Source organism: Zootoca vivipara, chromosome 9, assembly GCF_965207765.1.
Source record: "Zootoca vivipara chromosome 9, rZooViv2.hap1.1, whole genome shotgun sequence".
Taxonomy (NCBI): Eukaryota; Metazoa; Chordata; class Lepidosauria; order Squamata; family Lacertidae; genus Zootoca; species Zootoca vivipara.
The window spans coordinates 7,435,215-7,450,672 of record NC_142592.1 but is presented as its reverse complement, the minus strand read 5'-3'; the positions used below and the strand labels follow the sequence as shown (position 1 = coordinate 7,450,672).

General features: G+C 40.4%; 2 protein-coding genes across 3 annotated transcripts in view; one reads left to right on the top strand and one right to left on the bottom strand.

Annotated features, from left to right (window-relative positions):
• The window catches only part of COG5 (component of oligomeric golgi complex 5), a 162,699-nt gene that overhangs the window by 24,130 nt on the left and 123,111 nt on the right, over nucleotides 1-15,458 (top strand). The window lies entirely within an intron of this gene.
• GPR22 (G protein-coupled receptor 22) lies at nucleotides 9,159-15,414 on the bottom strand. Its single transcript, XM_035127866.3, has 3 exons — nucleotides 14,972-15,414; nucleotides 12,963-13,994; nucleotides 9,159-11,236 (listed from the first exon to the last, which is right to left on the bottom strand). The coding sequence occupies exon 3, from the start codon at nucleotides 11,209-11,211 to the stop codon at nucleotides 9,910-9,912; it is 1,302 nt and encodes a 433-aa protein (XP_034983757.1). The 5' UTR covers nucleotides 11,212-11,236; nucleotides 12,963-13,994; nucleotides 14,972-15,414; the 3' UTR covers nucleotides 9,159-9,909.

Below are 15,458 nucleotides of genomic sequence, written 5' to 3'. Positions count from 1 at the left end.
TTAATACGTTCTGTATTGTTTTCGAGGGCCACCATGTTGAATTTTTTTTTTAAACCGTCTCAAAATTCCACACATCCAGAAAATCTTTGGGATTCTATTTCTCAAAGACATGCTCAAATGAATTATTATTATTATTATTAGTTCACATGTTCCAGGCAGGTTTTATTTACACCTATGTACAACCGGAGCGTAAGATAGAAGGGCTCAGAGCATTAACACTCCAATAGATCTTGGTTCCCCATCAGGTTCATGGCACGTTTCCCAAAGCCATAGTTTTTGGTTTCAGCACAGAGAAAGCCCCAGCTCCCAGGTCACCTCATACACAGACTAACCCAGGCTATTGTTTTATTTGCCAGATGATGGCACCCTCAACCAGGCAAGGGACTGGGGTAATGTCTACCCACTCCTGGAGAGCATCATTGCCCTGTTGTTCCTATGGCAACATTCAAGCTCTTCCCTCAGGCAGATAGAGGTGTTTAACTGGGCCAGCCCAAAGTGAGCCCAGAGTATGATTTTCCTTAATTGGATTACCAGGATCCCTGGAAGCTGGGAAGCAAATGGTGGAGCCTAAATGGAAGCACCCTAAATAGTTTTCTCTGTCCCCCTGACACTTTCTATCAATTATGTTATGGAAAGCTGCAGTTGTCAGATCAAAATACCTGTGCACTTATCTGTGCAGTAAAGCACCAGAAATTCATAGATCTTTTTTAGCCTTTTTACTTTTAGGTCATGGGAGAGAAAGTAGCTTCTGCGTTTTTCAGTTAGTGAATTTGGTTTAATCCAGGACCTTGCCAGTGTAGCATGTTAGTAGAATAGTATTTAAGACCAAAGTCATATCACTCCAGTGTTTGTCCTTCACACAAGCTACTGTCCCAGATCACATTCATCCAGTGCTTTACCAGCTGCACTGGCTCCCGGTGGAGTACAGGATCAGGTTTAAGGTGCTGGTTTTGACCTTTAAAGCCTTATGCGGCTTAGGACCCTCGTACCTACGGGACCGCCTCTCCCGGTATGACCTGCAGAGGACATTAAGGTCCACAAATAATAACATACTGGAGATCCTGAGTCACAAGGTGGTTAGACCAGGACCAGGGCCTTCTCAGTACTGGCCCCGAGCTGGTGGAACGCTCTGTCTCAGGAGACTAGGGCCCTGCGGGATTTGTCATCTTTTCGTAGGGCCTGCAAGACAGAGCTGTTCCGTTTGGCTTTTGGACTGACGCAGCCTGACCCCGGGGTTACCCTCCCCTAATGTTTTATTATATAATGGTTTTATCTTATTTGTAGATTTTTAATCTTAAAATTGAATTTTAATATTGTATTAATCTGCATTTTAACTGAATTGTTTCTTTTATACTTGCGTTGATATTTTTGTTGTTAGCAGCCCTGAGCCCGGTCTTGACTGGGAAGGGCGGGGTATAAATAAAATTATTATTATTATTATTAGTAGTAGTAGTAGTAGTAGTAGTACAAAAAAATTCTTCCAGTAGCACCTTAGAGACCAACTAAGTTTGTCATTGGTATGAGCTTTCATGTGTATGCACACTTCTTCAGGTACACTGAAACAGAAGTCGCCAGACCCTTATGTATAGTCAGAGGGTGGGGTGGGGGTATTTCTGTATTTTAATATTTTGTTGGAAGCCGCCCAGAATGGCTGGGGGAACCCGGCCAGATGGGCGGGGTATAAATAATAAAATATTATTATTATTATTATTATTATTATTATTATTATTACTCAGAAGGGTGGTGGGAATGGGTGATTGGCTGAGAGGAGTGGTAAACGACTGTTAACAACAAGCTATTTATGTACATGAAATCACGCAGAATATAATCCATGATAGAATTTTGAGGGAAGTGCCTCCTGGTGTAATTTTGTATGATATGAACTATCTAATTTTCCCTTTAATGCACAAAAAATGCAAGCATTTATAACCATCACTAAAAAAAAAGGTTGTTGAATAATGGTTCTGTGCTGGAGAGAAACGGGGGCCTGGGGTTGTGTGTGTTTACTATATTATTTTTTAGCTTTCATGATTGCTTAAAAATGTGTTTATTAGAATAGGGTTTATTCACTCCTCTGAAGAGCTTGTTTGAAATGGTGGAATGGAATCTTACAGGCTATTGCTCATATGCTGGAATGTCACAACTGAAGATTTTAAACTGCTCTGTGTAAGCAAACATTTTGTCTTTTTAGTGGCTTAACAATATTTAATCATTTGAAATTGCCTTGAATCCAAATGAGATGTATTACCCAAGTGTGTGTGTGTTGTCTCAAATGATAGGTGCTAAGGCATATTGTATGAGACATATCTTTGCTAAGATAATTGCAAGAATAGTATTCTTTCAAATCCCTTATTCTCTCTGGGGGAACAAATACTCAACTGACTAACATGAAATGAAACCTGTTTCTCTGTCACTGTTCTTGAATTCTTCTGTCATTGCAACCCAGATGGCATACAAGATTGGTTTTGGGTTTAGTTTCACTCTTAAACCATTCCAAAAACAGTGTCTGATCTGATAGTGCTTCTGTGCTTGACTGCTGGAAAGTCCATTTTCACACCAGAGAGTGTCAAAGGATTTGAAAGAAGCATCATTATAAATGTTCCCTAAGGTATGGATGCCTGTGTTTAACGACACATAGCAGCTGAATAGCTCTGTAGGGAATAGTCAAGGTGGTGTTTGAGTCAGAATGCTTTTGTTATATTTGAAGATCTGTGCAGGATGATTTTAGCTTGTTGGCAAAATATATTGATCCTGGATAGTCACATCTTTTAAAAACTGATCTGCCCCACTTCTAAACAGGCAGCCCTGTTTAGGGAAGCTTTTAATGTTTAACAGACCATTGTATTTTAATACTTTGTTGGAAGCCGCCCAGAGTGGCTGGGGAAACCCAGCCAGATGGGTGGGGCATAAATAAATTATTATTATTATTATTATTATTATTATTATTATTATTATTATTATTAAGGCAATCTTTGTGTGAGTCTTGAGGAGATAATCAATAGCTACCCTGAGCACTACTTTTTAATGTGCTTAAACTCAGAGGTATAGAACTAAAGGAACGGGGAACATCTTTCGGTAAGCCAGCCTTGGCAGATGAACCCAACAAGAGTTACTAGCTTCCACAAGAAACAACAGCTTGCCCAAGCTGCCCTTCCAACATGGTGAACCTGGAAGCAAGGGCTACTAGACTGTTTGGCTACTTAGAAAGAAGACTTTACAAAAAATAGAAGTCAATTGAGCAGGCTGGTGGAGGAAGGAAAGATCACTCCATTTCCCCCACCCCCTCTGCTAGCCCAGTGCAATTCCATGGTTGTTGTGGAGGAAGTTAGAGACTTTCCTTCCTCTGTGGCTGGCATGGAAACTAAGCAGGCTGACAGAAGAGGGGTAGAAGCAAGCTGTGTCTCCTCTGCCAGCCTGCTTTATTGCCTGGATGGAAATTGCAGTTGGTTCTGGCTACCAGGCAAGTTGTTAAACGCAAGACAAACACTCTATGTAAGAAACCTACCTTGTGTTTGGAGGACAACAGGTTTGCGATCTCCATAGATTCTGAAGGCTGATGAAGCTATAGTGGACAGATGTCCATGAGCTAAAGGGCAGTTCGTAAGCTTGACTGTGAAACAGGGTACGAAATGGTACAGGGATGCTCCAGAAGTTTGTGAGGCTTGTTCAGGTGGCAAACTGTGGCTTTCCAAAACCCAGGAATTTGCTAGTCAAGTGAATTTGGTGGTGGGGAGTGTGCAAGCGCTGCACTCTTTCCAGAAATGCCAAACTGGTTTGGCGTTGCAGCTGAAGCAACCTGCCCTGTGAAGGAAAGCGGAGCCTTTGGGACACTGTGTTCGGATGATCCTAACTCTGTTTAATATGCTGAGGCATGAACGAGTCTTTTGGCTACTCATGTAGCCCTTGGGGCAAACAAAGAACAAACTGAGAAATTATGAAGTCTTCAGTTAAGTACAGTTTCCTATTTCATTCGAATTGGGAAACTACTTCCTGATCTTCTGCTTATTATTTTATTCCTATTGTGAAGAAAGGAGTGAAAGGGCTGCTTACAGGAGCAAGATACTTGTTCATATCTTTAGCTGCTAAGATAAAATATGATCAGCTGAACAGTCTTATGCAACTCACAATTTGCCTTGTGCAACACACTACCTTGGAGTAAATCCCACTGAACTCAATGCAATTTACTTATTAGTAGGCATACTGTGGGACCCATGTGGCGCTGTGGGTTAAATCACTGAGCCTAGGGCTTGCTGATCAGAAGGTCGGCGGTTCGAATCCCTGTGATGGGGTGAGCTCCCGTGGCTTGGTCCCAGCTCCTGCCAACCTAGCAGTTCGAAAGCACGTCAAAATGCAAGTAGATAAATAGGAACCGCTACAGCAGGAAGGTAAATGGCGTTTCCATGTGCTGCTCTGGTTTGCCAGAAAATGCAAGTAGATAAATAGGAACCGCTACAGCGGGAAAGTAAACAGCGTTTCCATGTGCTGCTCTGGTTTGCCAGAAGCGGCTTTGTCATACTGGCCACATGACCTGGAAGCTATACGCCGGCTCCCTCGGCCAATAATGCGAGATGAGTGTGCAACCCCAGAGTTGGTCACGACTGGACCTAATGGTCAGGGGTCCCTTTACCTTTACCTTTAGGCATACTGTACCTAGGCTAACATTGTTACAGCAGGCGTTTGGAACAACCCAATGAAACTCTAGAACACTTTTTAAAAATGTCGCCTGGTAGTAAAATATGGCACTATTATTGGCTGTACACTATCGAGTTAAAATCATCTGTCAGAGGAGGACAGGAAATTTGAATTAAAGATGGTAGTCAGATAACTAAAGAGCAATCAACTGTTTTCCTTCATCTGACTGATAAGAGGAACAAGGACCTGCTATCTGATATGTCCATTGTTCCCTTTCACCATGAGCGATTGCAGAGTTGTTGAGGCAAAAGCAGTGCTGGCGAAAAATGATATTGCAAACACAACACATTTATCAAACATTTAAGTAGGCTGTCCACCTAAAAATCTAGTGTTTTAGTACATACAATCTAATGTCAGATCCGGTAGATGCCTCTTTTTAGGTGTCTGTCTCAGATTATAACCCTTGTACAGTCGTACCTTGGTTCACAAACGCCTTGCAAGTCAAATGTTTTGGCTTCTGAACGCCGCAAACCTGGTTTGCTAATGTTCTTTGGAACTTGAACATCTTCCACGACTTCCGATTGGCTGCAGGAGCTTCCTGCAGCCAATCGGAAGATGCGCCTTGGTTTCCGAAAGTTTTGGAAGTCGAAAGGAATTTCTGGAACGGATTCCGTTCGACTTCCGAAGTACCACTGTACAACATTTAATTTCCTTCCATCGTAGAGATGGGATTGGCTGTTTCAGAAACATGTCATTTTGCCACCACATACATGATGGTGGAATCACATGCAAGATCCAAACAGTTGCTGATAGGAAACCTAGTCTTGTTGAATTGGTATCGTTGGCTTAGACCATAAGAGGAATTAATGCAGGCGAGTTGTTGAAAGTATATACCGTATATTTGCACTTCCCTGTTTCCCCTCAGAAGCCTCTCTGGAAGGTCCAGGAGTTCCCTGAAAATTGTAGGCTGGGACAGGGCCAACCTTTCCTAGCCCCTCCAAGCCCAGCCCCACATTTTCACGGGGACCTGTGAGAGAATTTTTGGGGTTGTAGATGGCTGTGGGGGAAAAGAGAAGATAGTTCTGTTTCTTTGTTGTAAGAGGGGAAAAAATACAACAGTGGCAGTGAATGATCCCATCAATGGAAAGGTATATACACCAGGAAGACCTGCACTTGGTATGTACAGTACTGGCTGATTGTGGTATAGTCCTTACCAAAACTTACTCCAGTTCCCTATTGTCAGTACTTCTAATTACACATATTGCTTCTTGACTAAATTATTGGAAAGGGGTGCCAGTGAATTCTGTCTTTCGCTTTTAAAAAGTAACTTACATTTGCTTGTGTTACAAATTTGTGCCTGTCATTTTAAGGTGGGTATTATCTCATGTGAGAAGCCATAGAATTGTAAGTTGACAGTAACTGTACCTCAGTCTCCATTAAAGACAAGACAGGGATAAGATTTGAAGTGATTGAGAATATTTTGCACTGATGTGGAGCCTTGCTTTCTATATAACTGAGAACTGGTGCTGTCTACCTTCTGTCTGATGAAAGATTTAGAGTTGCTCCAAAGAAGGTTATGACGAATGCTTGATGAACGCCAAGCCATTGTTATTACTTTAATCTGTTTTGTTTGCCATGCGAAGATCCAGTTCCCCCTTAGCTTCCTGAGGTTATAGGAGCTACTGTTATGGTTGATAAGTTTTAGTTAGCATTAGCATTTAGTTAGTTTAGTTTAGGTTTTTGTAACACTTGAGACTCTGATACATTGATTCCTCCCACTTCTACCATCACGTTGTCTTTGACGCTAGCTTGCCTGCCAAATATTCTTAATAATAATTTCTGCTGCAATTGTAACTGTATTGCCTTTTAAAAGATCTGCCTCTTGCTGCATAAGTAATTTTTATGCAGGGCTTTTAAAGGCCGTCTTGCGCAACTAACTTGTGGCCAAAGTGAATGCGTCTTGCCAACCATACATGATGGCCCATCGCTGATTGACAATTTGTAGGTAGGCAGCAAAAGCAAATAGTTAAATCACTTGCTAAGCTGCAGGTTGTGTGTGTTTGCTTTGCATCGTGCCACCTGTTGTTCAGAACTCTTGGAACTTAGGCTTAATATTTATTCAGTACACTTATGCAGTGTCTGTGTTTTGCGGGTCTCCAGATACACCATAACAGCAAAGAATTGCAACATCTTACAAACAGATAGCTTGTTCATTTTTCCGTGTTGAAAACCTTGGGTAGATTCAGAGCAGATCCGCAGCATACATTAGAAGCACACCCAAAACGCATTTAAAGCGCATAACTTAGAATCATAGAACTGTAGAGTTGGAAGGGACCACGAGGGCCATCTAGTCCAACCCCCCTGCAGTGTAGGAATTCGTCCAGCATGGGACTCGAACCCACAACCCTGAGATCAAGACTCTCTACCTACTGAGCCATGAATGAAATTGCTTCCCCCAAAGAATCCTGGGAAATGTCGTTTATTAAGGCTGCTGGGAATTGTAGCTCTGAGGGGGAAACTACAGTTCCCAGGATTCTTTGGGGCAAGTTGTGTGCTTTAAATGCACATTAGATGTGCTTTATATGGATGGGGTAGATCTTTCCTTGGGTGGCTTCTTAAAAGCTGGCATTTGTGAAGGCTGTAATTCCATGATATTGACTGCCTTGTTAAGTCCAGTATTCCCAACTTTCTGAAGCTGCCTGGGCAGCCAGAGAAGCAGAACATAGCTGAAGCTGGGCTTAAGCATGGGGTCAGAGGCTACATTATACTCCTTCCCTTGTTTACAGGGGCCAAGCAAGGAACCTTTAAGAAGACTCTGCATCTAAATGTGCCAGTACGGTGGTGAAACCATTCCATAGTATCCCCATTAAATGGAAAGTGACTGTGTGTGGGTGTTTTCAGTATGCATCTCAGTATCGTGGTTTTGCCATATACCGTATTTTTCCATGTATAAGACTAGGTCCCCCCCAAAAAAAGTGGGGGGGGGGCTCTTATATACGGATAGTGCCGAGGGTGGACTGGTGATTGGTTGTTGCTCCCAAAACAACTTCCATCTTATAGATGGAAAAATACGGTATGTCACATCTACCACCCTGCCTTTGATAAGACTTTTAAGACTTCTTGACTGATATGTACCTTTTAGGTGTCCTTTGAAAACCCATAGCAAAGGGGGGGGTGTAGCTTAATTTAAGGTGCTCATTGACATTCCACCCCCCCCCCTGGTTTCACAAAGCATCACGTTGGCTGGTGCTAGGCTTTAAAGTCCCTTGGTGAGATCAGAGCAGTGCCAGCTCAGGACAGGTGGGTTGACAACTTGGGCCTGCATCAGGACTTCTGATGCAACAGACCTAACACCAGGTAGCTGATTCACTTGCAGGATTATCCCAAGTCCAGTCTAGAATCAGTGCACATAGATCATTGGAATGAAATGGGCAGTGGGTTGGATTTTTTCTTGCCAATGTCCACATGAAGGCTGCCCCTGACCCATGCCCAAGTCATATTTCAAATTGGTTAAGCAGAGAAAACTGTCCTATCTGGAAATGCCTGGAGTTCTTACACCATCATTTGTTCAGTTTCACTCCTGCTGCCCAGGGAAAACTATCCTAGATTGGTTACCCAATCACCTTGAGGAAGAAATATAAGTAGCCCCTCTTTAAAAGAGGGCTTTGTTCACCTCTCTCCCAAAAGCATTGTTGAGCTTGATCAGAAGTTGGTCTTTATTAGCTCTGAAGGGACAAGGATCCAAATTTCTGTACCCCAAGTACAGTGTCAGGTTCTACACCTTGCAGTTGGTCTAAGCCATGGTTTTCCTAGCTCACATCTCTAGCTGTTTTGGGACTGCAGTACCCATCACCCCAGACCACTGGTCCTGCTAGCTAGGGATGATGGGAGTTGTATTCCAAAAACAGCTGGAGACCCAAGTTTGGGGAAACCCTGGCCTAAGCGACGATGACAGCTGGATGCGCCCAGTGCTGATCAGTGAGGTAACTGGCAGAAATGTAGCAATATCACATCTGGTTTAAGATTAAGGGATCACTGCAAGTTTACCATTTCAAATGTCTATTCTGCACAGTGCTTTAAGGGTTAGAGTTAACTACGGTAGCGGTAGTAAGAACAGAATGATAAAGGACCAGTGGGGGTTCCTATGCAATTCCTTTCTTTTCAAGCTGAGTGGGGGAGAGTTGTATCATTTATTATTGGTCCAAATCATGCAGCTAGCTATGATTCTGATAACCTCCCAAATTGCAATTACCCAGTTAGTTATTGGACGAGATGCAGTGCTAGTTTGAGTGGTAGGAAAACGCAATATCCTGCCTTCCTTGAGGGCAGATATCTGGATCCTACAAATCAAATGAAGCAATGCTGTACTACAAATTTAATGTCTGGATGGGCTCATAATAACACCTGTGTTGCTGCCCTGTGATGCATTTGTGGAAAGTAACTGTTGAAGATTTGGCATTTTGATTGCAATGCTACACTTAGTAGAAAGTGCTGGAAGGAAGAAAATATTGTTTTGAAATCAGAATAGCATAATCGGGGCTTGTTTATGTGGCTAGAAAACATGGGAAGAACATTCCTTATTTCATCCATTTTACTTCACACTTAAGTGCATTTTCATATAACCATTTCTGTAACAGATTAACATTATGTTATGAGAGAGGCTGTTTATTTTTGCTGTGAAAACTGGTTGTAAGGGCAGGTTGTTTCGGCTTTAAAGATACTTAAAATTTAATAATTCTTAGATTAGGTCAGAGATGTGGCATGTGATGAACATGTGTGGGATGCAGTGGACACATAACTATAATTTCTGGCTCTGATAAAAAAGTTTTGTGTTCATTAATATAGTGTGATATATCAGAAGAGAGAGAGCCATCTGGAAAGATTTAAAAACCTTAATGTCACGCAAGTTATGTCAAGCCAATAAACTCTTTTGGTGGCAGAAAGCTTAAAAACAAAGCTTTATATATTTACAGCAACTCAAATATATATATATATGTTTAAAAGTGTACACCTTTTAAGGCTATTTTTATATAAAATATTTACGTAGATGTATATTGGAGGACAGCATAATGACAAAATATTTCCATGGTATTACTCTTAACAAACTGCCATGCGACACACACCTTGACTAATGAAGAAATAGAATATACAGGCCTTATCTATTTAGCACATGTCAAACATTTACAGTCTACCCAATTCTATCGTCCATTATTTGGCAGTATTTACTTCAGCTTCTTCTTAACGTTTCCTCTTAAATGATTCAGTGAGTACTGAAATCTAATCTGTGACAACCTGAGGTACTAAGCATTTCTGTCTTACTTCATGGTCTTCAAAAGTAATTGTCTTGTTCCTCTTAGGCTCTATCCACGAGTTGTGTATAACAGCATTATTTGGAATGGGGTCAGCTTCCACTATTGAAACAACACGTTTTTTCATTTTGCTTTTCAGAACTTTCTGAAATTTCTGCCTAGTGAATGCGTATAGTAGAGGATGAAAGATGGTAGTTCCATATGCCATGACTAGAAAACATAATCTCAGTTTTACCAAAAGGTCACTTGGGCCCAAGCATAAAATGGTAGTATTTAAAACTGTAATTGGCGTCCAGCAGAGAAGAAAAGTTGAAATGATCAACAGTGACATCCTGAAGACTCTCTTCTGTCTTTCCCGTCTTTCGCGATGTCTCTTTACAGCCCTCCGTAGGGCAATTATAACAGAAACGGAAGTCCTTACTCCAAAGACGACGTTTCTCCCTCCACTGCTTTGGGATACGTCAGTAGTTTCATGTTGTGTGGACAAAGAAATGGTTTTTTTCTTCCTTGCTTTTTTCTTTTGTGCCGTGGAGAATCTTGTGCCTATTCGGATATTGAGTGCCTGGAGGATTTTGCTGTATGTAATTAACATTACTATAACGGTGAAAAAATATATAGGAATCTGCACTAAAAGGTGGTAGTACATTCCCAGCTCTGTGTAGTATTCATTCGTGCTGACACACAAGAGCGTCTTATTTTCCCAAGTATTGGCACTTTGAAGACTGAAGAAGTTCACTTCGATGAATGGAATTAAGAATGCGAAGAAAGAGACAATCCATATCGATGTCATGAGCGTTACAGCCCTTCCCATTGTCAAAATCCGATTTGCAGGCTTCACAGAGATATCGTATCGGTCCAAAGTGATAGCAAAGACGTTGATTGCAGTGGAAACACTTGCGAAGGAGACACACGCCTCATGGAAGCAGCAGATCAGTGCTGTGTTGCTCTCCAGAGAAAGCAGAAGAATAACTATAGTTAGAGGAATACATCCCACACAAATTATTACATCAAGGACGTGCAGGTTCATTGTAATAATGTTACTGACCGAGTTGATTAAGTTGGATTTCATGCAGTAAAGTACCAATACGGTGAGGTTGCTGCCAAGTCCCAATACAATTTCTAGCATCAGAAATCCAGTAAGAGAAACTTGAAAGCTTAATGGATAAGACAATGGTTGGTACATATTTGTGTTGATGTCATCAATGGCATCTCGAACTGTAATGTTGGATTCAGACTGCATGTTGACCTCTAGAATGGAAGAGAAACACATTCTTTTGTTGGAAGTTTGTTTTGCCCTGAAAGATGAGAGAGAACATATAAAGCTATTTGGTTTTTGGATGCTTGTAATAATTTACACATCTACAGAAAAGCAGGTTTTGGTTTTTATTAGCTTTTGATTAACAAACGGTGACTTTGGAATTGGCTTGCAGGAATTGAAGGCAGTAAAAAAGATTTTTTTTTTTAACAAGGCTGTAACATTTGCAATGCAAGCTGCATGCATAGCTTTGACCTTTGCACTTGTTGGAAACTTAGCCATATTATTTTATATGAAGCTTTTGTGGGGAAAGGGAGGTGGCTATATTTCAAAGAAACACACATTTTGCATTTCTTCCTCTAGATGATAACTCCACCCTGAATCATTTCTTTAGATTACAATCATGTTATTGGAATGGTGTACTGCTATCTACTTGGAAGTGTCTTGTATCGAGTGATTGTCTTTGATGTATCAATACGTGTAAAATGTTGTGGGTGCATATAAATTGATTGTGCAGTTATAAGTGAATGTTTGTACATATGCGCAAAGATTTGCAAATGTATGTACAGTCTCGCACTGGTTTGATAAACTATTGATACTTATTTTTTTTATGTGCCCAGCATGTTTCATTCAAGGAAATTAAAGCTGCTAGCAGAGAGAGTGGCTTCATAGTGTTGAGTTGTTGAGCTGCACGAAGCAGGAGAATTTAATCACAACGTCTTTGTCATCTTGTTAGACAAGAATACATATTTTGTCATGGTGGGATTACGTAGGCAGACTTACGTGGGTGGTGCATTTGTGTGTGGTTTCTGCACAAAATACTATAAAAGTTGTCTTCTGTCCCATGTTGAAGATTTACAGTTTACTGAAATAGCATTAATTGTAGCAATATGACTTCTGCTATAAGCCCTGGGCAGTTTATGATTCCAGTGTCACATATTTAAAAATAATAATTTTAGATGCTTGCTAATTGACTGCTTCTGAAAGGAGAACCACTTTCTGTGTCTTAGGCCTTCTGACAATGCTATTTACTCAGATGTAAGTCCCATTGTGGTCACTGGGGCTTACTCCTAGGTAAATGTGCATAGAGTTGCTGTGCAAGATATTTTGGCAAAAACCTATTTGTCTTGGTTGTTTCATATATCCGTGTTTACACCCTTGTAAAGTAAACATTTTAAAAATGTTATTAATCCTTTCACTCAGAAATTTCAATAATAGGTTGGGGTTTTGGTGAATTATTAGCTGGCATATTTATTAAAGAAGGGCAATGATTTTTATACTATAAGAGTTTGGTTAGGAAATAAAGCAGAAAACCCTTTAAAAATACTAGCTGTTACTCTATCACCAGATGCAAGTTTTGAATGTCTTAGATGGCAATTTATTCTGTTTATGAGGTCTTAGCCATAGGGATATATTGTAAATTATATACTCTTTGCAGTGGTTAACAAAAAACTCAGAAAGGTTAGAGGTAGTTAAGCTGAAACAAGGCACACTGTATAACCTAGCCTGTTTTACTAGGCTAAGCTGCAGGAACATGCAAACTGAAATCTTACAAAAATGGAAAATTTCCCCATGTGCCAACTTTTAGACAGACAGCTTAAACATTGTGTCTTTGTCGCACCAGTCAGTTAGATAGATGTTCAGTTAAATAAAAGCAGAGATGTCAAGATGGGAAGGTAATTAAAATGAAACGCATCTCCAGAGCTGTTCTCTTTTCTTCTGTAAATGTTAATACAGAGGTTGGGTGCATGCAACATCTGACCTACCTGTTTTCTGTTGCCTCAGGGGCCTTTCAGCTCACTATAGCGGTTTCTCATAAATTCATACATGGTGTCACTGACAGATTTTGACATGCGTTTTCACCTGGCAACAGAAAGATGGCTGCGATCTGTTTCCAGCCTTGCGGAATATTTTAGTTTTTCTTTTTGTTTCAGCACTTCAGCAGCAGATTTAAAAAAAATGAACAAAAAGGCTTAATTATAGGTTCCTACAGACTAGAGCCTGGTGTATAGGAGTTGTCTCTCCCTTTTAAAAGCCACTGGTGGATAGCAACACTTTTGTAAGTGATTCATAATTTCTAGCCTCTTCTCCATTGTTTGGCACCACTTTTTAATTTCATTTCTAAAAATGTAAGCTGCAGAATAGAAATTAACACTGGACTTCAGAAATGCCCTTTTGTTATAGTTGTACACTGGCTTGTGTGGTACTTTTGTTCGTTAGTGTGGAGTCCTGGGTTTGTCAAAAAATTGCTGTGTGTTGGTTGCATTAATCCAGTTACCGTGTGCTCATTTGTAGCTACTATAACTCGGGTCATAAACTACATCAGCTGGTTAGGATAGTTCCCTTAAACTTTAGTCACTGTACTAAGTGATGCAAATGGCGTTTTATTGTTGCATATGGCATGCCTGGAGCCAAATTTTAGCATGCTGGTATTTATATAGATATTCCTTCAGGGAAATTTTGTGTTACTGTTTCTTCATTCATCAGCCATATCCACAATTCTGGTTTTATGTTATAAATCCATTTGCAAGAGATGCTCACCATTTTGCTTCAGCAATAAGCCACTGAATTAATCTTCTCTCCTTGAGTATTTGTGCAGGTGCCTTTGTTAGTCCTCTGTGTCCAAAAATGCATCACACGCCATTCAAGGGGTAATGTAGATCCATAACTTTCTTGTAAATCCCTGGGTTTGAAAACATGTATTATAATAAGCACATCCCGATAGCTGTTGTGAAGATCTGCGGGCGACTGTGTTTTTCTTGTTGTTGGTGACAAAACCAAATCAGATTATATGCTCCCTTTAAAAGGAAGATGAAACATGATAAAAGCAGAGATTCTATAATAATTTAAATACAATTATGACTGACTACATACGTCTAGTATCATCTGATTGCACACTATGAAAGATGGCTTCTGTCAGACAGTGTGAAATTGTTTTCTGTAGGAGTATATAACATTAACAAAATTATTTAAGTACTTCCGAATATGGTAGTTCTCTTCTGTTCTTCCCCATCCTGAAATACCTTTCCATTTGGATCAATTTAGACGAGATATATTTTAAGATTACGTTAAAGCCAAGGATACAGTAGTAGTTAGGGGTTGAATGTTTCCACAATTAAAAAAACAACAATTCATAAGCACTGTGGAATGTAGCTTTAACAATAGACTAGTTTACATACAAATGTATTGGCTTCATGTGACCATGTAAAAGTCTCCACTGCTTCTTAGGAATTATAAGTAGCATTTTGATTTCCTTACTTTGTGTAAGCTTATTTGCATTACACTTCTTCAGACATACCTTCAGTAGCAAAGCTTTTAACAGAAACACACACACAAAATTTCCCCATAGGCAACCTGGGATTAGTCATATAACCCATCCCCCACAAAAAAGCATTTATGATCCTTTATAGGGTATTTGAATCTGTTAGCGACATATGCAGCTGCCTAATATATATATATATATTTAATGGCCTTGACAGAAGAAAGCATTTTAACTGCATTAAGAACTATTTAGCAGCCGAAACCTAAGCTGTGCTATCCCTTAAGAGGTACAAACACTGTAATCTTCCAGATCGCATGAATTTACAGACATAACACTGTTTAAGGATTCCATCCTTTTAAATGGAAGAAGGCATATTTGAATGCTGAGTGTCCTCAAAAATAAAAGCAGAAAGTCAAATCAGAATTTTAAGCTGAGACTGTAATCTCTCTCTCTCTCCCCTCCACAAACATTGTTTCTTAGCTACTGCTTATTGTAATAAGGAATGTGCCTTACCTCTAATGAGGATGGAATAAATTCCCGAAGCTGGTGGAACAGTTCCAGTTTGGAGGGATTCATAGTTTTTGTTTTTGTCTTTTTTTCCTCACTTGTTAGCAGAGTACAGGGGGAAGAGGGTGGAAAGCATCTCTCCGAAAAAGGACCTTAATGAAAATTTGTGTTTGTGCTGTGCCATTGTTCCCGCGCTGTTTGTTCACATGCACACAGCATGCAGTGCTGCTTTCAGAGCCTGCTGCAGTCTCCCGCTTCCCACCGTAGAATCAATAAGCATCTGAAAATGTATAATGAAAGTAATTTAACATACTGAAGGCTTCTTGTCTCCAGAGGCAGCACAGGCTCAGCCGTTCTGAAGAGGACCAGCCCTGGCTGCTTAGGAAAAGCTTGTTCCGGGCAGCCTGAGCAGAATGACAGCCTACCTTGTCGCTTCTCTTCACTGCAGTGAGATGCAGTGCATTCACTAATTTTGATTGGTCACTGATGTTGG